At 37.4% G+C, this 22,849-nt stretch overlaps 2 protein-coding genes and 1 non-coding gene across 5 annotated transcripts in view; 2 read left to right on the top strand and 1 right to left on the bottom strand.

The window, feature by feature from the left end:
- LOC126373117 (kinesin light chain) overlaps positions 1 to 22,849 on the bottom strand; it is a 75,527-nt gene that overhangs the window by 7,978 nt on the left and 44,700 nt on the right. For all 3 annotated transcript variants that reach the window (XM_050019124.1, XM_050019122.1, XM_050019125.1), the window contains 6 exons: positions 21,778 to 21,899; positions 20,512 to 20,618; positions 20,249 to 20,382; positions 18,456 to 18,580; positions 16,587 to 16,712; positions 14,262 to 14,340 (listed from right to left, as the gene is read on the bottom strand). In XM_050019124.1, coding sequence (XP_049875081.1) covers positions 14,262 to 14,340; positions 16,587 to 16,712; positions 18,456 to 18,580; positions 20,249 to 20,382; positions 20,512 to 20,618; positions 21,778 to 21,899 — 693 coding nt within the window. The remainder of the gene's footprint in view (positions 1 to 14,261; positions 14,341 to 16,586; positions 16,713 to 18,455; positions 18,581 to 20,248; positions 20,383 to 20,511; positions 20,619 to 21,777; positions 21,900 to 22,849) is intronic.
- On the top strand, positions 1,191 to 10,879 carry LOC126373209 (odorant receptor 67c-like). Its single transcript, XM_050019262.1, has 7 exons — positions 1,191 to 1,264; positions 6,972 to 7,164; positions 7,824 to 7,920; positions 8,806 to 8,910; positions 9,120 to 9,208; positions 9,706 to 9,772; positions 10,503 to 10,879. Exons 2-7 carry the CDS (start codon positions 6,986 to 6,988, stop codon positions 10,569 to 10,571), a joined length of 606 nt encoding a protein of 201 aa, XP_049875219.1. The 5' UTR covers positions 1,191 to 1,264; positions 6,972 to 6,985; the 3' UTR covers positions 10,572 to 10,879.
- Trnai-aau (transfer RNA isoleucine (anticodon AAU)) lies at positions 13,888 to 13,961 on the top strand. The gene has a single exon. It is a non-coding gene; the product is annotated as a tRNA-Ile (tRNA).

The following is a 22,849-nucleotide window of genomic DNA, read 5'->3' as shown; positions in this document are numbered from 1 at the left end:
TGCAATGTCTTTTTTAGATTAATTGTTTAAATGCCTTTGATAACGTATTAAAACATGAATACCAATTGCGAGAATCTCGAAACTCAATATTCGATATTTTTATTAGTGTTATGATTTATAATAATTAATTATGTGTATAACAGTGATAATTATATTGTAATCGTAGTGCCATTTGCTAGAATCTCGAAACTCAATATTCGATATTTTTATTAAACAATTATTTTTATTATGTGAATTCTTTTAGTAAGTAATTTGTGTTAGATAAGAAGGATATATTGGTGCTGATTCCTGTAAACACCATCTAATTTTAAGTTATATCAGACATTTTCTTATCAGTCGAAAAGGAAAGGTGCCAATAACCCGACAGAATTAAGTTGACAGCAAGCGTCAAACGGGTTGATATGAACGAGATACCTATTTTATTCGCCCGGGTTAATCATTCATTTACTTATTCATCTTAAAATAGCTGTCAATCATCCGTCCCTTTCCTTTTCGGCGGATAAGAAAATGACGGGTAAAACTTAAAATAAAATTAGGATGTGTGTAATATCAGGAATCGGGGAACTTGTCTTTTATACTACCTACCTATATTTATATTTATTTTCAATGTCTTATATTTGGTACATTACAAAATTGCACATAGTATCAGATACTTTGAACACAACAAAGTGTCATTTTCATCACATACACTTAGGGAATTGCAATACCGATCTCGCGGGATCGCGATTTCGCGAGATCTCGTCAAATTTTTCGGGATCAATCGGGATTGATCCCTTCGAAATGAATGCTTCGGGATTCATAAATATGACGAGATCCCATTCGAGATTGACGGGATTTAGTTTTGATTATGCTGATTTCCAAAGAAAACTTATTTTTTTAGTTAGTAATATAGCAGAATAAAGGCTTTGTTTTCTTTCAAAAAATAATAATTGTGTTTTAATTAACTTCACTATCACAAACAAGCAGTTTTCATCGTTTTCAGCTATCCTAACTTATTTTTTTTATGAATTAGACGAGATCCCGAAAACTTCGGGATCTCTCGGGATGGATACTTCCATTCCCGCGGGATCTCGAATTTGCGATCTCGAGTCGGGATTGCATTTCCTACATACACTATTAGTCCATTCTAAAACTATTGTTTTAAAATGTAAACAAACCGTACCCTCAATTAGACTATTTTTTTCTTTTATAGCCCTAGGCGTATATACCGAGATCCAAGATGGCGCGTTTTAAAGAAAGACCACTTCAAGAGTACTCCAAACCGGTGAGCATGCATATTTTGATGAGAGTGGCAGAAGCGAAAGGGGTGTATCAGGATCGTAGTAAATAGTATTCCGTGCTCTCGCCTACCCCAACGAATATAGGCGTGATGTGTGCAATAAAGCATATTTGATTCTATTTTTAAACTTGATGTGAATTCTTGTTACTCTTTCATGTAGCACTCCTTTCTATCATGAAGATCTATTTAACATGGACAATCGGCCATGCTGTGTTGCGGCCATGTTAATTCCACCTAAGGTACGCTACGATAACTCACGTCAAAAAATATCTTTATTTATTTAAAGAAATTTAAGGATTGGGAATAACCGTCTGGGAACCAATATTAGACATCCATTCAGGCAACATTTCTTATGAACGTCTAGGGCCCTGTGCAGAGGCTTTTCTTGCAGCTACTTTACCTCGTCTATACAGGTTGAGAAGCTGCACTAGATTTAGGCGGGTGAGACGTTGAACAAAAAAATAAAATATTTAAAATATGTAAATGGCAGTACAATTTAAGTGCGTTGTGATATTTTTCAGTTGAGTATTAATTATTTATCTTCGAGGGATATTCACCCCGGTGGAGAGTACGAGCGCTAATTAAGTTTTTGAAGTTAAGATATGACTTCACGCGTTAGCCTGGTCTAGCGGTAAAAAAACAACTTCATATTCATTCGTTACAAAGTGGGTAGTTTTTGTTTACATTTTGGACCATATATAGTGAAATATATTACAATAAAAAAATTAATAAGCCTATTAAACACGACACAACCTTTTCATCTTGTGGTAAGCAGAAATACGGTCACATTCATTAGCGGAAGCGCTGTTCGATATACAGGCTGTTAGTAACATCGTAACGAATACTGAGGGGGATGAGTCGGACCATGATTTTGAGTTGATATCAAGTGGAGTTATCAGGTGTTTTTTAAATCATTTTCATTTCTATACTTTTGTGACTGAAAATTCCACTTGATATCAACTCAGAATCATGGTCTAAATCAGTCCTCAAAGTTTTCGTTACGATGTCACTAGCATCCTGTATACATCGACAAGGATTAATTGCGGCCGTAATTGGAACTAACGCCATATGCTATGAAAACTACAATTTTGACAGTTGTTATAAATGGAAATTGTACGGGGATTGTGCACACCGGCGCTCTCCTGTCAAAGTCATCCAACTGTCATAAAAAACCTTGTCTATGTACAGGTCTGTTATACTCAACATGGGCCGCATAAGGCTACTGAGCAAATTGCCAACCATTTTTAATTTTAATTTGGTGCGAACTCAGAGAGTGGATGATGTAATAAGGTTAGCATATATCAAAAAGGCAACTTGTAATGAAAACTTTTTGTGGCCAGCTTGGAAAAAGGGTTTGGGTATGGTTGATCTAAGTGACCTAGGAAAACCTACCATTTTAGGTCAAATCTGAACCGAGTTATTTTTTCACCGTTCACAATTTATAACAAAGAATTAAATTTAGAAAACACGCACATGTGTGAATCCTAAACCCAACAGATAATTAGATCAAATTGTTGACTTTGGGCTTGAATGTAACGTATACAAAGTAGGTAAATTCAATTAGATTTCGTAAATAATTGTTTCGTAATGATCATCACTGGGTATCTAGGCGTGACCGCACTTTGGCTTGAACCGTCTTTCCGTTTTGTGTAAAGAGTACAGCGGCGAATCACAAGGACTGCTCGATTCACATGAAACTTAAGCTGACCAACCGGCAGTCTTGGTTTCCATTACCGGTAGAGACATGTCAAAAATCGATATGTGAAACTGTCAATAATGTGGTAGACCAGAGAGCTACTAGATGTCTCAAGATGATCCCGCACTTCGGAAGGCTTCGGAAGGTCCCGGTTACTATTTACTTAGGTAAGTAAATCGTAATTACATGAGCCATGACAGTAGCCTCTGGCAGGTCGGGTGACATCGGTCATTGACCTCACAATCCATACGAGAGAAAACGGAATCTTTATAATCTAACGACTAGCCACTGCACTCGTTACATCAAACAGGACACAACATATTTATATCATACAATATTACTACTGCAAGGCACGTTTTCAAGATCACATAATCGCAGCTACAGTTAACTAACTACATAAATGAAACCCTAAATATCGAGCAACAGAAACAGAAGAAACTTAAAAACATTTCAAAATTAAAATAAACGAAACAACAGGATTCACACAGTACAAAAAATATTCGAATAATGATGCTGACCCCAGCATTTTCCTTTAGTTTTATAAGGACTACTTCCCAAAACGTCCACTTCCCAAAATCACAGTATTTTAAAGTGTTAAGTTCTCATCATCATCATCATCGTCATGATGGACTAATGTTATGGGCGATAGGCTGATCCCTTATCACCATAAGGTTCATCATATCCATCTTTAGACTTCGTATCAACAGTGGCTGCAAGTTGTCTTTGATTACTTGTGGCTCTGCCCACCCCATTAGGGATTACGGGCGTGAGTTTATGTACGTATGTATGTACGTTAAGTTCTCAAAACATCAACTTTTCAAATTGACGACTTTTAACACTTACATTTCATATCCGCCGAAAAGGAAAGGGACGGGTTGAATATTTATGGAATACAAGTCAATTTAAAACAGGAATCTTAACAACGCTTTCAAAATTTTACGCTCAGGAACGTTGGCGTATAGCTCGACGGAATTAAGTTGTCAGCACATGTCAGACGGGTTGCATACGTATTTGTTTCGTTCGAGTTATTGTTTTATTCAAGCACTGATATTAAAACTAACAGCTGTCATTCATCGGTCCCTTTTCCTTTCGGCGGATAGGAAGGTGACAGGTATAACTTAAAATAAAATTAGGTAGTATCTGCTGGGTTCAGCACCAATTTAACATTTAAAATATAACTTGTTATATGAAAATAAATATTTGACTATATTTAGTGTTATTTTGCATGAGAAATGTTCAAATGTCAAACATTTTACCCTGTACAGATATGGTCATAAATAAGCCATTAATCAAGAATTTAAATGATATGGTCATAACAAACAACCATACTAGTTGCCTTTTCAGACTAAAAAGGGAACAGAGATTGTTTCAGTAATATTTAATAAAAAAAATGTACATTATTGTCTATGACATAAAATTCATAGGCAACACACAAAAACTCTTTTTTTATTAAACTAGGAATATTACGAAACTAAGCCTATAGATAGCATGACAAGACGGCGAAAAAATTTTTATTTTTCACATGGCAAGATTATTTTTATTTTTTTTACGGCGTTTATCATTTTACCTCACCGGCCGAAATGTATGTAAGCAACAGAAAAAATATTACTAAAACTACGGAAAAAATTCGAGCCTCAATCGTACAAATGCAAAAGAGATCTAAACAGCACAAAATACTATACAAAAATATAATCAAAGCTACTTATAATTCTGCCGTTCTTTTTTTGTAGTTTTGAAAATTTTTAATTTTGCGTGAAAAGTATATGAAATGAGAATACTTGAATTAGCCTAAGATATTTCTTGCATTTTTTAATATTAAATTGAATAAAACATTCTCATTTCCTTTACAATCACACTAAAGTATTTACTTGCCTACTATTTACAAAAACAAAATTATACAATTCAGAACAAAAAATACACAAAAATAAAATATAACAACTTTCCGAAAAGCACATTTTTTATTATTTGAATTTTATATTAGTACGAAATATTATGCTTATCCTCCACCATTACATAATGGAGATGAATGACAAATGTAATACTTTTTTATACCGACCACAGCGAAACAAAAGAAGGATTATTTTAGAAGTAAATTGTTTTTATTATTTAAACGATATGATAAGGTTCACCACCTATCACGTTGGTCTAACAGATAGCTCGGTGAGGTGTTGGTACTTAGTTCATCTTGCAATGGATGTACCTCTGACTACCCCAATTGGGTTATGTAAGCTTATGTTATGTGTGGTATGTTATTATGTGAAAAATGGGCAAAATGTTTTATTAGAGTTTAAGGAATCGCATCCTGTGTAATACTAATGAAGATACAACCTTCCTACTTCTCCCAAAAGGTGTCGCTACTGTTGGGCGTTTTAAATTCTGACAGTTCTCCATACTATTTAACATATTTGAATAAACAAACATGTTGTTTTTTTTGTTATATTTTTACACTATAACCCTTTGCAAAGCGTTTTACTGCAAAATCATAGTGTTATATTTATTTCCTAAAGAGCTGAATGGAAACTTAGAAAAACGTATTTTCAATCAAAACGGGCTTTCTCAACTGATAAATTTTCTTTTTCGTAACTCATTCTTCAGGCGGGATACACCCCACGTTGCTCTATATTTTATAGCAATTTATCACGAATTTTAACTGAACAGTGCTTCCGCCTCCCTACCTTACCTCGCCCTTATTTAACCTAATGTATATTATTCAAATATTTCATATAAAACATACGCCTCACAACCCTTTTAATATTTAATCATATAAATAATATATTTTTTAATTATATTAAATTACAAGTACATACAACAAAAGTTAAATGTCCTTTTATTGTGTGTGGTAACTATACGTCTAAAAACTTGAAAGTAGTAATTATATTTTAATTTCATTGGATTACATTCTTCAAAATATATTTTAATTACAGCCTAGCCAAGCCTATATCTTGTTTAAAAGAAAAATAAATCATTTGCTTTTCTTTAATTTACCAAGATGGAAGAATCCCAACCAAAACCTCCGGGAAAATTTCTAGTGGATGAATCATTTGACAAAATTAGATTCATTTTGAGATGGACGGGGCTCCCGCTGAGAAAAGGGGAGGATACCGCTGAATCTTTTAAGCTTTACTACGTGAATTTCATATTTCTAACCTTGTTAACGATTAGTGGCATGGCGTGGTTCGTGGAAGGCGCTAAAAGGGGCGAGAGTCTTACCTCCCTCACTTATGTAGCCCCGTGCTTCACCATCACCTTCATAGCACATTCCAAGACTATCTGCCTTATTACGTATAGAAAACATCTTTATAACATGATCACCGCATTGAAGATGTTGGAAACTAACGAAAGGCAGCGACCACGAACGCATGAAAGGGACGGAATAATCACGAAGGAAATGACATTACTAAAATTGGCTTTAAGAGTGTTGTATATTATCAATTTGATCGCGATAATATCCTTCTCCGCCATGCCGCTGGTTCTAATGTCCCTCAAATACATAAAAACCAACGAAATTGAATTGATGCTGCCGCTCCTCATGTTATATCCGTTTGATAAGTTCAATCCGAAGATTTATCCGTTCGTATACCTCAATCAGGTTTGGTCAAGTGAGTTTTTTTTCTTCACAATGTTCTTTCTGTAGCATAATTTGTCCCACTGTTGGGCAAAGCCCCCCCCCCCCCCCAATCCTTCTCTTTTCCACCATCTCTTTCTCGGGCACCATTTTGCTCTCCTACGTCGTCATGGTCAGCCTTGACGTTGACAACCATGTGGGGTTCAGTCAGACGTCACAATTTATTGACGTTATTTTGACTAAACCGGCCTAAAATCGGGAAGATTTTGTAGATTACAGTTATATTTTTTTTATGATATTTAAATGTAGCCTGCAGCAAACTCGATCCACGGCAATCCATTTTATTTTAATGGCAACTTTGCCAGGGTACATTTAGTGGTTGTTAAACCTCTAAAAGCCGTGGTTGTGTAGCTGCAACCCTATTTTTTCAGTATACACAGTGGTAATGGAAGTATTCTGCGCAGACGCAATCCTTTACATCTTCTGCTCACACATCACCATGCATTTCCAATTGCTGGCGTATGAAGTGAAGCAAATAGCGGACACCAGTTCTAACACATCCGAGAGAGCAGATTTCAAGACCAGATTCAAGGAATTAATCACGACGCATTTGAGAGTTGTGTTGTAAGTATTCAGTTGTAGTTTTCTTATGCCAAGATTATGACTTATAGATTATGATTAATACAAGTAAGATTCATTTACTTTTTTTTAAATCTTCAAAGCCCTTTGAGTTTTGCTATGATACTATACTGGGTGTTAGTGACATCGTAACGAATAATAATTTTATATACTGAGGGGGATGATTCAGACCATGATTCTGAGTTAATATCAAGTGGAATTTTCCGTCGCAAAATTCATGATTTTTTTTAGTTTTTTAAAATTATTTAATTATTTTCAATTCTATACTTTGCGATGGAAAATTCCACTTGATATTAACTCAGAATAATGAGCTGAACCATCCCACTCAGCATTCGTTACGATGTCACTTACACCCCATACAAGTACATACAGGTAGCCATACAAGTAGGTATGGGTGTTAGTGACACCGTAACGAATACTGAGGGGGATGATTCAGACCATGATTCTGAGTTGATATTAAGTGGAATTTTATGTCGGAAAAATCATGAAAATTTTTGTGATTTTTTAAATTATTTTCCGTTCCATACTTTTGCGACGGAAAATTCCACTTGATATTAACTCAGAATCATGGCCTGAATCATCCCTCAAAGTTTTCGTTACGATGTCACTAACACCCTGTATTTATTTACCATTGTTTGTTACAGCTTAGTTAACGAGCTCGAATTGGTATACTGCAAGTCTACCCTGATGAACTTCATGGTCAGCTCTGCGCTTATTTGTCTCACTGGCTTTAACGTTACGGTAAATAACATAAGAACACGACTATATCCCAATTGGGGTAGTCAGAGGTACATACATACATTGCAAGATAAACGTTCACGAGTACTAATATGTATACACTTTGCAACCATATCACATTTACTTTTTTGGCAATTGAAACTGTAAGCCCCATTAAATTGTTTTAAGTTTCCGCGGTTATTATCATAATTAAAGCACATAATAACGGGTTCTTACCGCGTTTAAATGGGGATATGAGACTTCCGATATTTCGAAACTGTTGCAAGTGTCATGATCACGCCACTCCAATCTCATCAGTCATCCCGTGATCATGCCACTTGCAACAGTGTCGAAATATCGGGAGAACTCTCGCACACGTCATCATCATCATCAGCCCATTAACGTCCCCACTGCTGAGGCACGGGCCTTCCCTATGGATGGATAGGGAGATCGGGCCTTAAACAACCACGCGGGCCCAGTGCGGATTGGTGGTTATTAACGACTGCTAATGCAGCCGGGTCCAACGGCTTAACGTTTCTTCCGAAGCACGGAGGAGCTCGAGATGTTTTTTTTTTTTGTGGTCACCCATCCTATGACCGGCCTTTACGAAAGTTGCTTTACTTCAACAATCGCAGACCGAGCGCGTTTACCGCTGCGCCACCGAGCTCCAGAAACTGACGGGTATAAATAACTTAAAGTTAGGAGGTGTCTGCAGGAATCGGGGCCAGTGGCTATTTTAAATTAATGACTGACTGACTGATCTCTCCGACCGATTTCGGCCATGGCGACCACTTCGACTCCTAGTCGGCACGACGCTGATGCGTCCGAAGATGCCTTATGTAGCCCTTTACAGTGAACTCCCGCGCACGTAATATTATTTAATTAAACCCAGTGTTACGTTTCTTTTAGGCTCTGGAAGATGTCGCTTTTGTGATAACCTTCATCGGTTTTCTCTTCATAACTCTACTACAGGTCTTCTTCCTGTGTTTCTTTGGTGAAATGGTTATGAACGCGGTAAGTCCATTTGTCCGGCCGAGTAGTGAGTGCTGGGCACATTATCAGCCTGACTGAATTTTAGTTGGGAAATGAAACAAAGGGCTAACATTTTTATGCGAAACGTTGGTTGGTTCTCAAAATATTTTGGGAAACGTTTTGGCTAATGAAAAATTTAGAATTTTGTAAAGTTAGAAATGCCGACTTCTAATTTATTATTTAATTTTCAGAGTGAGGATATATGTGATTCCATGTACAATAGCAAGTGGTACACGATTGATGCTAAGTCTGCCAAGATGCTGCTTATGGTCCAAATAAGGTACAAGAATATTGAATAACATGTTATACACTTCTTCTATCGTGTGGATTGTGAGTGCCAACCTCATCAACCCTGGTGTCAGGGTTACTATTAAGCCGCCAAAGGCCCCTGACATGGCTTATGTAACGACTACTTACTTACATCAGTAAGTAGTAACCGGGACCAACGGCTTAACTTGTCTTCCGAAGGATCATCTTACTTTCGGACAATCAGGTGATCAGCCTGTAATGTCGTCACCAAACTAGGGACAAGGAAGTAATTTTTGTGATATTCCCCCCGGGAATCGAACCCACGACCGTGATCGTGAGCCCAACGCTCAACCACTGGACCACGGAGGTCTTTGTTACACTTATTCGCGTACTTATTGACGCGATTAAGTCAAATATAACCAGCGCCACAAAGCTTGCAGACGGCTCGCAGCCAGCTCTTGAGTACTTGGACTTTGTGGAGCTCGCTTTTAAGTATTAGCCACAAATTAAGTGAATTTTGTATTTCAGATCACAAAGACCGTCTAAGCTCACTGCATATGGGTTCGCAGACGTTAACCTTCGAGGCTTTATGAAGGTAAGTTCTTGATTTATAATAGGGTAATTTCCAACTAGTCAAATCAGTTACCCTTTACCAAACGTCAAAACACAAAATTACTATGGAATTTGTATGAAGCTGCCTGTGTAGTCATAGATAAACGTTTGTGACGATTATAGTCGCACTTATTTATACATTTTCTTTTTATTAAAATTCATAAATAGACAGCCTCCGTGGTCTAGTGGTTAGAGCGTTAGGCTCACGATCTGGAGGTCCGGGTTCGATTCCCGATGGGGACATTGTCGAAATCACTTTGTGAGACTGTCCTTTGTTTGTTAAGGGCTTTTCAGGCTTGAATCACCTGATTGTCCGAAAAAGTAATGATTCCGTGCTTCGGAGGTCACTTTAAACCGTTTAAACCGTAACTTTAACGTCCCCACTGCTGGGGCACGGGCCTTCCCTATGGATGGATAGGGAGATCGGGCCTTAAACCGTCACGCGGGCCCAGTGCGGATTGGTGGATATTAACGACTGCTAATGCAGCCGGGACCAACGGCTTAACGTGCCTTCTGAAGCACGGAGGAGCTCGAGGTGAAAACTTTTTTTTTAACCGGCCTTTGCGAAAGTTGCTTAACTTCAACAATCGCGGACCGAGCGCGTTTACCGCTGCGCCACCGAGCTCCTAAACTGTCAAGTAGCCAATTATGTTGTATTTTTAAATAAATAGCAGAAAGTCATTCTCTATACTGTTATTGTGCATTGTTTCCAGATCCTCAGCACATCTTGGTCCTACTTCGCGTTATTACATTCGGTTTACACGAGAGATGCAGAAAATTAACATGTTTAATTATAGTTAAGCCACTCCTAAGATGGAATTAATCAATCAATCAATCAATAATACTTTATTGCACAACAACAAAACAAAGGACATAAACATACGAATAAAACATAAGCACAATAGGCGGCCTTATTGCTAAACAGCAATTTCTGCCAGGCAACCTTAGGGTGAAAGAAGATTATTCATTGGAGCACGGGCTGGCGCAATAAACATATAATGATACCAACATAACAATTAATAGGTATTTACTTCGTAACCCCGTTCGATCTTCACCTATCTTCTCCCTTCCCCTGACACCAGGGTTGATGAAGTTGGTAATCCACCTTACAGCCCAAACGATAGAAGAAGATGTTCACTTGTAATCAGGTGAGATTGTGGCTAAACGTGAGCCATAAAATGTACCAATTATGATTTTGTTTACTTTATATGTGAATGTATGTAATGTTGAATTAATGTACAAAATTGAACATTAAAACACACATACACATTATTTTTCATTTTATAAGGAACTTAAGAATTGACTTAGGAATTGGGTCTAAGAATTGGCTTTTGATAGACAAGAATGGAGAATGCTACACCGACAAGAGCGTGGCTCTTATATTTAAGATACCATCTCGCTTATATCCCCGAAGGGTTAGGTTACATACAACCAATATAGGTACAGTGAAACTTGGTTAAGTGGGACCTGGATAAGAGAGAAACCTCCATAACTGGAACTCATGCTGAGGTCCCAACACTTTGGCACTGAATTACCTCTGTTAGTGGGACGAGGTAAGCCTCTATATCTGGGATTCGTTCTTTCGATTTATCATCATAGTTACCTCTATAACTGAGACAGCGAGTAATTTTTTTATTCATAAACCTCTGTAACTGAGATAACATTGTTTGTTTACTCATTCTTATTCTACCCACAAATTCCACACGTAATTCCAAGTACGTAAGTACAAATTTTGAGCTTCAATTACCTTCATTTTTAGTTTCGCTTTACTATCATACAGATGTTTATTTGAAAAATGCCAAAACGAAAGCTACAATCGTTATCTGGGTAAGTGGAATCGAGACACTGGGTAAGTGGAATACTTCTATAAGTGAAACGACATTGCAGGTCCCTTGATGTCTCACTTAACCAGGTTTCACTGTATATACAACCAAACCTCCTCAGCTATGCTTAAGTTCCAGAAAAATCTATCCGTGTGACGTCACAAATAAAAACGGTCAACGATTGTTATTTAATTTGTAATTAAAATTCCAATTGCTTCTATGCTGTTCTGGGAGCAAATAAAAAACATAGAACACGTTCAGCTGCTTGTCTTCCCGAGCATGTCGTAAAAACCGACAGAGGGATTGTGTCCTCTAACATGATGGACTAATGTTATGGGCGATAGGCACCGTATCGACACCGTATCAACAGTGGCTGCAAGTTGTCTTTGATTGCTTGTGGCTCTGCCCACCCCATTAGGGATTACGGGCATGAGTTTATGTATGTATGTATGTATGTGTTAAAATTCCAACAAAAGTAAAAAAGAGATTGTTTTTTTAATAATCTTATGCTGGCTTCAATTTATAGATTAGCATTTTAAAAAGTTATTTTTAAACCCTGTATATATAGTAGTGTAGTTTATATATCGGGTTTTTCATTATGTCACATAGAAAATGTCAACGAAAATATTTAATAAATGAATTGTGCAAAAAATAATAATATTGCACAAAACGCACCAAAATTTCTTGTATTATTTCAGTAGTTTTAAAAAATAATTTTATAAGTATTAATTTGTCATCCATCTCCAATATTTTCTATTTGAGCAATTATATTATGCATTGTTTATCATTAAACTATTGGAATGTCAATTTTACCGCGGTGAAGCGATGCAAAAATAATATTAAACTGAAATATCGAGAACAAGGAAGCTGTATTGATATTTATATTAAATTAAAACATTTTAATAATTTAAAATCGTATCATACTTTGATGCCTATTTGGGCACACACAGGAAATACAAAACAAAAAAGAAATAGAAAGAGTCCAATAGTTATAGCTACTTAGGCTCTTTAGTCAAATCGGCTCCATCATAAAATTGGCCCGGGGGCCGAGCTGACTAGAGCCCTTAGCAATAAGGCCGCGAATTGTCATTCTATCTTCACTTGACAGGACTAAACTTGCCATATCTCTTTTTTGCATTTATTGTAAGTGAAGGACGGCATTAGTTTAAGAACTGTCCAACTAAAATTTTATTAATTAAATTAATTTAAATTTATTTTTTTATTTTTAGTTGGCCTTTTATTCTACACTACAATTCAATTATTATTATTTAGCCGCAAATTTCGGTTGTCGAATTATAAAGTAGGTATTTTTATTTATTATGACATTAATAAATATAATGTAATAATTTATTGTAATATAATAAAATGAATATTAATTTGCATCCCTTCACCGAGAACATATTTAATAATTAACTAAAACTAAAATACATGTTTTTGATGCAAATAAATAACTTTATTGCTATTATATTATAGTTTTTCTGGGTCAGGTTAAACAGATAATATTTAAAGGTATTCGATTTGAAACTGCCTTGCGATTTTAAAACGTAACGTTATAAGTAACGCTAGTTTTGATTATAACGTTATAAACATCAAAAACACGGTATCAAATCTTCCTGTTGTCATATCTACGTTAGTCTGGCAACATTATACATAAGGTGCGGGGTGATTTGTTATTTTTTTGGCTTTTTTAATGACGCTATATATTCTGAAATTTTAAATAAAAAATAAATTATAACAACTGCAAATTAAAATAAGGGTCAAATAATATTTACAGGGGTTGTTAACTCTCATACCAAGCAAAGAAGAGGGAGAAGGTAAGTAAATCGTTGTTTGATATTTAAATAATAATTAAGCATAGACGTGATAGAATCTGTCCATTGCCTAAAGTATAATACTGAGAATACAATTCTCATTAAAAAAATCGAAACATATTATCGTTGTTTCGTAAGGATTATTAAAAATAAAAGTCAAGATATAAAAACTGTTTTAAGGTTTTTAATTTATTTAATGTTAATATTCCAATTTCAAATTTATACTCGTGTTTTGTTGAACAAAAATTAGGGTTTCGATTTTTTGATGAGAAATATATAAGTACTAACCGAATTAGAATCTTTTATTCAATGAAATTATCATGGCTAAACTTATTGAAGATCAATTTAACATTTTAAAATCTACGTCATTTTGCCAGGAGTTATGGTGACCACTTTTTAAAATAAGCAACCAACAAACGTAGCAACTCAAGAACCATGTCATGAATTTCGCCGCTTTCCTCATCGGCCCATTAGCTCAGTTGGTTAGAGCGTCGTGCTAATAACGCGAAGGTCGCGGGTTCGATCCCCTCATGGGCCACGAATCTTTTTGACTTTTACTTTTTTTATATGCAACTTAAATATTGTTTTTTTTACATATTACAAGCAATTGCAATCGACCTGTCAAATTACTTTCTTTTAATTTTTTAAGTAATAAAATAATGTCATATATTAAAATGATAACTCTAATACCACCACAAGCCCCTTCTTACTATATAATTTTGATGCTAAAAAGGTAACCTTAAAAAAATAATGATAAGAAGTCCTACAAGAAAACTACTAAAATAGGACAGACTCTATCTTTGTCATAAGGCAGTGTGCACATTGGACGATCACTTACCGTCGATAGTTCCGAACTCCCTCTCGTGTGCTCGTGTCAGTACTTGCTTATACAGGGTCTCTGCTTCCTTGTACTTTCCCTGCAATAAATAAGGTAAATATTTAGTATGTTCAATTTCATTTATTCAAATCGAATCAAATCAAATTTACTTTATTGCACAGAACTAAATAACTTACTATTTATTCCGTAAACAAAATACATTGGTGCTAATTCCTGCAGACGTCATCTAAGTTATACCTGTCATTTTCTTATCCGTTGAAAAAGAAAGGGACGGGTAATCGACAGGCATAAAATTTATGAAATACACGTCAATTTTAAGCAGAATCGTGAACTAAAACAACCGTCTAAAAATTTCACATCGGCCAATAACCCGACAGAATTAAGTAGACAGCACGTCAAACGGATTGCATACTTTCCATTTCGGCGGACAAGAAAATGACGGGTATAACTTAGAATAAAATTAAGAGGTGTCTGCAGGAATCGGGGCCATTGTGTTGGAATATCTTACAAAATAAATAAATCACAAATTACAATTTAGGAATCACAACTGTAGGGATATAAATATCAACTTAAAAATATCATAGTCATGCGAGAATAATACATGGAATTTAGAATAATTATTATATTATATGTAAGTATTACTTCAATGTCAACAATATTAAAACATTAAAAAATACAGCAATATCCATGTTAAAATAGAAATAATAATGTTCAGTTGCATAAAGTTATAGATACACGCCTAGTTATAAGCATGGTGCGTAAGACACCCGTTAGAATAGTACATTTTATTGTTGTCTCTTTCCCACTAGGCTGTACTTTATCTTTCTGTCCTGTTGTCATACGTCATACTATGCACAGACTACAGAGATTGAATACATAAAATACATAATAGTGTATCTAGCAAACGATTTGAACATTAATAGATGTTTACGACGCCGATTTTAGCGTATAAAACGTACTTTTAATTTAGCCTGACGGAAGAACAGTGTTGTCCTTCACTTACGACCAGTACAAAACAGAGATAGGGCTAGTTTTCCCCCTCGGCAATCATCGCATTATCGAATAAAAACGAATGCTAATTTCCATTTTTGAATTCAGAACTTGGTACTTTATTGTTGTTTTGTTTTGATTCCCACGCGAACAAAACAATACAAAGTTCTGAATTTAAATTCTGGTACAAGATAAATAGTTTGTATTTGGAAATAGGTACGATGATTGAAATTAGACGTTACAACTTAAATAAGCTGGGCAAAGGCCTGTCTTCATTCATCCGGAAATGAAAAAAGTTTGTACTGCCAGAATCAAAAAATATTTATTAATAAGGACAATGGCTGTTTGTTTTGTTACATTTTGAGCTCCTTTAGAAAGTTACACTGGCAGTCAGTTCTGTAAAAACCGGACATATCAAGGCCTGTTGGACACCAGCGTCGTGCAAGCTCGTCGAGTCTTCTAACCGATGCAGCGTGCAGCCGCGCCACGTGGAAACTACCAGGGTTAGGGTTTAATGAACCCTAGATAGTTTCCAAGCGGCGAGACCCACTTGTTCCGAAGCTTCTGATGGCGCCCTGCGATCTTCTTATTCGTGTTGCTGGCTGGTAATGGTTGATACATTAGTTTACACCAGCCGCGCTGACGTCATAATACCCACCGTTGACATTTTATAAAAAAATAAATTACGACTAAGTTTTGTTTTTAATTTACTTTGCAAGGAAATTTTGAACTCTTAGTAAAAAAAAATATTTACAGTTTTGTTGCTTTTTATATATTATGTGCCAATGGATTAAGTACATTAGTTAGTCAAATAATTCGCTTAATTTTCAATAATAAAATTTACGTCCTTGGAACGTTGGAGATACCAGTTGAATGGTAACACTTACGTCATCAATGGGCTAGCAATGGTGGCTTGTCATAGGAATGAACACACTTGGGGGGTTAAAATGGCCACATCGAAGCAATTCATCTAAGAAAGCAATATTGCTATTTGACATTTGTTTGCATTGCGCACTTACTTTTCTTTGCGCAAATGTCAAATTGCAATATTGCTTTCTTAGATGAATTGCTTCGATGTGGCCACTTTAACCTCCCAGGTCTTCTTATACCAATCAATCAATCAATCCTTCCTGACCGTATTCGGCCACAGCGACTCGACAACTAATGAGAGCGTCGTTCGTGTGCTCTCATGTGACTGACATATCCGATCTTAGCATTAAATGTACGACCGCATTCAATGCACGTCAGCACTCCTCCTAAACCCCCCCCTCCACCTGGCCCTTCTCCTCCTGGCTCGGCTTCTTATACCATGAAGTATATAATGTTTGTACGTACTTGTTTGAGGTAGCAGGATGCGAGGTTATTTTTGGTCTTGGCCACGTTGGGGTCGTCGGGGCCTAACTTGCTCTCGTAGATTTCCAAGGCGCGTTGGTAGTACTGCTCCACTTCTTCATATTTGTTCTGCGGATAAAAAGTATGGTACTGGGTCAAAGATAAATTATAATTAATTATAGGTTAATTAATTATTACGCTTATTTAATTTTAGGTTAGGTAACTGAGCCCGTTTGACATGTAAAATGTTTTAAGTTCACCTGTGGTAGCTTTGTAATTGGCGTTTGTTTACACATATAAATATCTACTTTGTAAAAGATTCTGTAAGCTACCCGAATAAAATAAAATAAATAAGTAAAGCGTTAATCTAGAAGTCACCACATAGTACCCAAGAGAAGGCAATAGAAACCGAGGAAGACCATTCCGACGATGGGAGGACGAAATCGTCAGAGTGGCCAGCAGAACTTGGACTAGAACGGCTAAATGTAAAGAGGAGTGGAATAGATTGGGGGAGGCCTTTGCCAATGGGCACACAGATACATACCTGAACGTTACTGCCGAATAATGGAATTTGTAAGAAATAAAAATATTGTATCTGAATTTATGGCTAATGAAATAAAAAAAATTAAAAATAGTCTAGAAACAGAAGACAGTTTGAGATGATGAAAAAGCAATGTCATTTTGCTTTTTCATAAAATCAACTCCTCGTCAGCTACGTTATTGGATCATAAATGAATATCACGTGCTCAGCGGTGAAGGAAAACATCGCGAGTAACCCGACTGCTTCTTCGGTTTTTGATGCAGAAATTATTTTTATTTTGTGGCGATGACTTAAGATCTTGCACATCGAAACTAGCACAGGCCTAAACCAATAATTGACGAATTTGTTTTCGAATTCATGTTTGGAACATAAATGTTTATCACGTGCTCAGCGGTGAAGGAAAACATCGTGAGGAAACCCACTAATGCATTTTCCCGAGTAATGCATTTTCGGAGGTATGTGATAGGTCACAGGTTAGGACCTGTATTGGGCTGGTTTTCCCTTCGCGGGTTGGAAGGTCAGACAGGCAGTCGCTTTTCTAAAAACTGGTCCTGTCAAATCTTCAGGTTAGGTAAGCGGACCCCGTAAATAACGGGATAATGCTAGGGAGATGGTGAGTGAGCCTATTGCTATAAACCGGTCACAATTATCACCAATAATATACGGCGATCACTTTGAAATTCAGTAATTTTAAAATACCTATACTATACTACATGTTTCTAGGTTTTTATAATATTATCCATAGCAATAGTTATAGCTGTTATAAAAACAAACAAAACAAAGACAGATCTAAAACTAACGAAAAATATTTTCTTTTTTCTATTTAACTTATTTGAGGAGCTCGGTGGCGCAGCGGTAAACGCGCTCGGTCTGCGATTGTTGAAGTTAAGCAACTTTCGCAAAGGCCGGTCATAGGATGGGTGACCACAAAAAAAAAAGTTTTCATCTCGAGCTCCTCCGTGCTTTGGAAGGCACGTTAAGCCGTTGGTCCCGGCTGCATTAGCAGTCGTTACTAACCATCAATCCGCACTGGGCCCGCGTGGTGGTTTAAGGCCCGATCTCCCTATCCATCCATAGGGAAGGCCCGTGCCCCAGCAGTGGGGACGTTAATGGGCTGATGATGATGATGATGATTTAACTTATTTATGAATTTTAATCAAGTAAAACATAATAATAAGTCCGACATTTTATCACGTTTTTCTATGACAAATTCCATTGTCATTTCGTGTTTTGACGTTTAGTATCGTAACTGATTTGACTAATTGGAAACTAGCCTATTTCTGCGTGTTTCGGTGTGTTGTTGTGTATAAAAATGTTTTTTCTTGTCATACCTGGTTCTGGCAGAGCAGCGCCAGGTTGTTGAGCTGCTTGGCCACGTCGGGGTGGTCGCGGCCCAGTACGGCCTCGCGGATGCACAGCGCACGCTTACACAGCGGTTCAGCCTCGCGGTACTTGCCTGCAAACATTATGTACTAAATAAGATACTATACAGCCTTATTACAAAACAAAGACCAATAAAGACAGAATAATAGGAAAGCAAAAGCCTCCGTGGTCTAGTGGTTAGAGCGTTAGGCTCACGATCTGGAGGTCCGGGTTCGATTCCTGATGGGGACATTGTCGAAATCACTTTGTGAGACTGTCCTTTGTTTGGTAAGGACTTTTCAGGCTTGAATCACCTGATTGTCCGAAAAATTAAGATGATTCCGTGCTTCGGAGGGCACGTTAAGCCGTTGGTCCCGGCTATTAGCCGTAAAAACACCTCCACCAACCCGCATTGGAGCAGCGTGGTGGAGTATGCTCCATACCTCCTCCGGTTGATTGAGAGGAGGCCTGTGCCCAGCAGTGGGACGTATATAGGCAGTTTATGTATGTATGTAATAGGAAAGAAGAATAACGTTCAAAATGTAGTCCTCGCCACGAAAGAAGCACGAATGCTCCATTTGCAAGCGGCAATTCTTCTAGCATGGCGAGGAACGCTCTGTTGATAATTCACACCATGATTCTTAGTTAATATCAAGTGGAATTTTCCGTACGAAAATTTCACGATTTTATAATTTTTTAAATCATTTACATTTCTATACTTTTGTGATGATAAAGACAAAGATTTTTATTGTGTATAAATTTAGGTACAGTATAGATAATAGTTGCAGTTATAGTTGCTAATTACGTCTCACTAAATTTTGCCTTTGCAGGCATATACACATTTCACACAGGCAATGAAATAACATAAGAGAGAAATTCCACTTGATATTAATGCAGAATCAGTTGGAACACCCCTATCAGTATTTGTTACGATGTCATTTACACCCCACACAAGTACATACAGGTAGCCATACAATTACGTATGGGTGTTAGTGACAACGTAACGAATACTGAAGGGGATGATTCAGAACCATGATTCTGAGTTGATATTACACGGAATTTCCTGTCAGAAAATCGTGAAAATTTAAGTGTTGTTTTATAATTATTTTTAGTTCTATGCGTGCTTTTACGATGAATTTATTAAAAACATCTACAAGGAAAGAAAGGAAGGGGAAGACCAAGAAGAGCTTACATGGAACAGATTAAAGAGAAGGCGAACGTCGTGTCTTATAAGGAGTAGGAATTGGTCTTTGATAGACAAGAACGGAGAATGCTACACCGACAAGAGCATGGCTCTTAAATTAGTGATGTGATGAGGTACTTTTGCGACAGAAAATTCGACTTGATATCAACTCAGAACCATGGTCTGAATTCTTCATCAAAGTTTTCGTTACGATGTCACTAACATCCTGTATAAATCTTATTCCACATTCATCATCATCATCATCATCAGCCCATTAACGTCCCCACTGCTGGGGCACGGGCATTCCCTATGGATGGTTAGGGAGATCGGGCCTTAAACCATCACGCGGGCCCAGTGCGGATTGATGGTTATTAACGACTGCTAATGCAGCCGGGACCAACGGCTTAACGTGCCTTCCGAAGCACGGAGGAGCTCGAGATGAAAACTCTTTTTTGTGGTCACCCATCCTATGACCGGCCTTTGCGAAAGTTGCTTAACTTCAACAATCGCAGACCGAGCGCGTTTACCGTTGCGCCACCGAGCTCCTCAATCCACATTATATTGTTATAATGTATGTACCTCGTTTCCCGTACAACACAGCGAGGTTGTTCAGTGTGGCCGCGACGGCGGGGTGGTTTTCTCCCAGCGTCTTCTCGCGGATGGAGAGAGCGTCGTTCAACAGGTTGGCCGCTTCCTTGTATTTGTTCTGATCCCTGGAGGTTATAAAGTTTATAATTAGAAGGATGTTTCTAATACGACCTGTTAGGTCTGTTTCCTCAAATTGTCTGTCAAACTTGGTAAGTTTTGATAAACACGGTACTGGTTGTAAAGCATGTGCCCACCTGTAGACTAAGGCGAGTATGTTGAGCATCGTGGCCACGTCGGGGTGGTCGTGACCAGAAGTCTTCTCCAGGTCCTCGAGCGCTTGCTTGCACAGCGGCACGGCCACCTGTTGGACAAAATATATCTCAAATTCAAATTCAAAAATATCTTTATTCAGTAGGTAACATAGTTACACTTTGAATCGTCAATTTTTACATAACGAACGTCTCATCCGCCTAAAACTACTCGCTCGCCTAACTAGCTTCTCACAATCTGTATAGCCGGGGAAAAGAAGCTGCAAGAAAAACCTCGGCACAGGGCCCCAGACGTTCTCTTTAACATCACGCCTGACCTAGGGTTATTGCGTATGGCAGACAAAAATAAAATATCCTGCGTGGATCATATATCCAGCTGAAGCTCCCCTAACCAAGTCTCTGCCGCATCCGTCACACAGTGCAGCTCGGGTATGCCACCTGGGAACTGGTGCAGAAGGCACTCGTACACTATGTGAGACCTAGGGGTTAAAAAGGTCACTTGACAACCTAGTCACATGAGATACTTATTACGAAACGTCAAATCGAAAGTTTTCTTAGGAGTTTGTATGGAAATACTGTCCTGTGACGTCATCAATGAAAGCGGTCAAACGTCGTACTCATTGTTACTTACTTCATAAATAAGATTCGAAATGAATCGAAAAGTAAAATGAAATCGATTTTGATCATCATAGACTGGCTTCTATTTCCAGATTAGCATTTTATAATTTATCTTTGATCCAGTCAAATAAGCTATTCATCTTAAAAAGCAATATTGCTATTTGACATTTGAAGACATTGCACAAATGTCCAATGGTAATATTGCTTTTTAGATTAGATGAATTGCAACAATGTCGCATTTGCGTGGAAAACGCAAAAGGGGGCGGCCCAAAGAGACCTGGCGACGCTCGGTTGACCGAGAACTAAAAACTCTGCATACATGGGAGCAAGCTACAGAGGCTGTATCAGATCACGAGGAGTGAGAATCTGTTGTTCGAATAGGATAAGCAGAAGACGAAAAACATCAGTTTTTTTTTTGTTTCAAAACATTTGTTTGCGCACTTTTATATGCGCCAATGTCAAATTGCAATATTGCTTTATTAGATGAATTGCTTAGTGGCCATTTTAACCCCCCAGGCCTGTATCCTAGAAGGCAGAGATGTCTAGCATATACAGCCATCCAGGGAACAAACCACTTATTGGACAGACTTTATATCCATTTTTATTTATCTTTTATAGATATTTTTTTTTTACCTCGTAGCGGCCCTGCGACGCATACTGGATCACCAGGTTGTGCAGGGTGCGCAGGCGCGCCGGGATCTCGTAGCCCGCGTTCACTTGCTGCGCGAACTGTGACGGCGGTGTCGGGGACATTGCTGGGGAGTGGAGAAGGTTTACGTTAGAATAGTGGAAAATGTATACTTATACCAGATTCGAGTAAAATCCTACTATTAAAGCTATAGAAGTTTCATACAAACTTTGCCATCCCTTTTTACCCCCTTAGGGGTAGATTTTCGCAAAATCAAAATGTAAAATGTGAGACTCCTACCACTTGTACTTTCTAAGATTCCGTGATGAGTAACTGTCCTTTCGCTTTTATATACAGGATGTTAGTGACATCGTAACGAATACTGAGGGGGATGATTCAGATCATGATTATGAGTTAATATCAAGTGGAATTTTCCGTCGCAAAATTCATGATATTTTTGGTACGTTTTAAAAATATTTTCAATTCTATACATTTGCCATGAAAAATACCACTTGATATTAACTCGGAATAAGGAGCTAAATCATCCAATTCAGTATTTGTTACAATGTCACTTACACCTTGTATGGGTCATACGAGTAGGTATGGGTGTTAGTGACACTGTAACGAATACCGAGGGGGATGATTCAGGCCATGATTCTGAGTTGTTACTAAGTGGAATTTTCTGCCGGGAAATTAACCAAAATGTTAGTTATTTTTTTTATTATTTTCCATACATTTGCGATGGAAAAATTCTAAGTGATGCGTTTTTACAATTACAATGAAATAGAATGTACAATAAGGAGATAGCTCCAGTTTCTTCATCCGGTCTTCTTCAACGATGAGGTGTGCAGCCGCACCACATGGAAACTATATAGTTTGGTTTTTTAAACCCTAGATAGTTTCCAGGCGGCGAGACCCACTCATTTCTTGAAGCTTCTTCTGATGACACCCTGGTATTAAAGAATGTCAAAATACATTCATACCCACATTCATACCCACTCTCGACACTCTTAGGCACACATATCTATCTGAACAGTGCGCTTAATATTTTTATATGGAAAATTCATCAAAATGTTT

This window comes from Pectinophora gossypiella, chromosome 15 (assembly GCF_024362695.1).
Source record: "Pectinophora gossypiella chromosome 15, ilPecGoss1.1, whole genome shotgun sequence".
NCBI classification, from domain to species: Eukaryota; Metazoa; Arthropoda; class Insecta; order Lepidoptera; family Gelechiidae; genus Pectinophora; species Pectinophora gossypiella.
The sequence above is the reverse complement of the archived record's forward strand: the minus strand, read 5'-3'. Positions and strand labels throughout refer to the sequence as shown.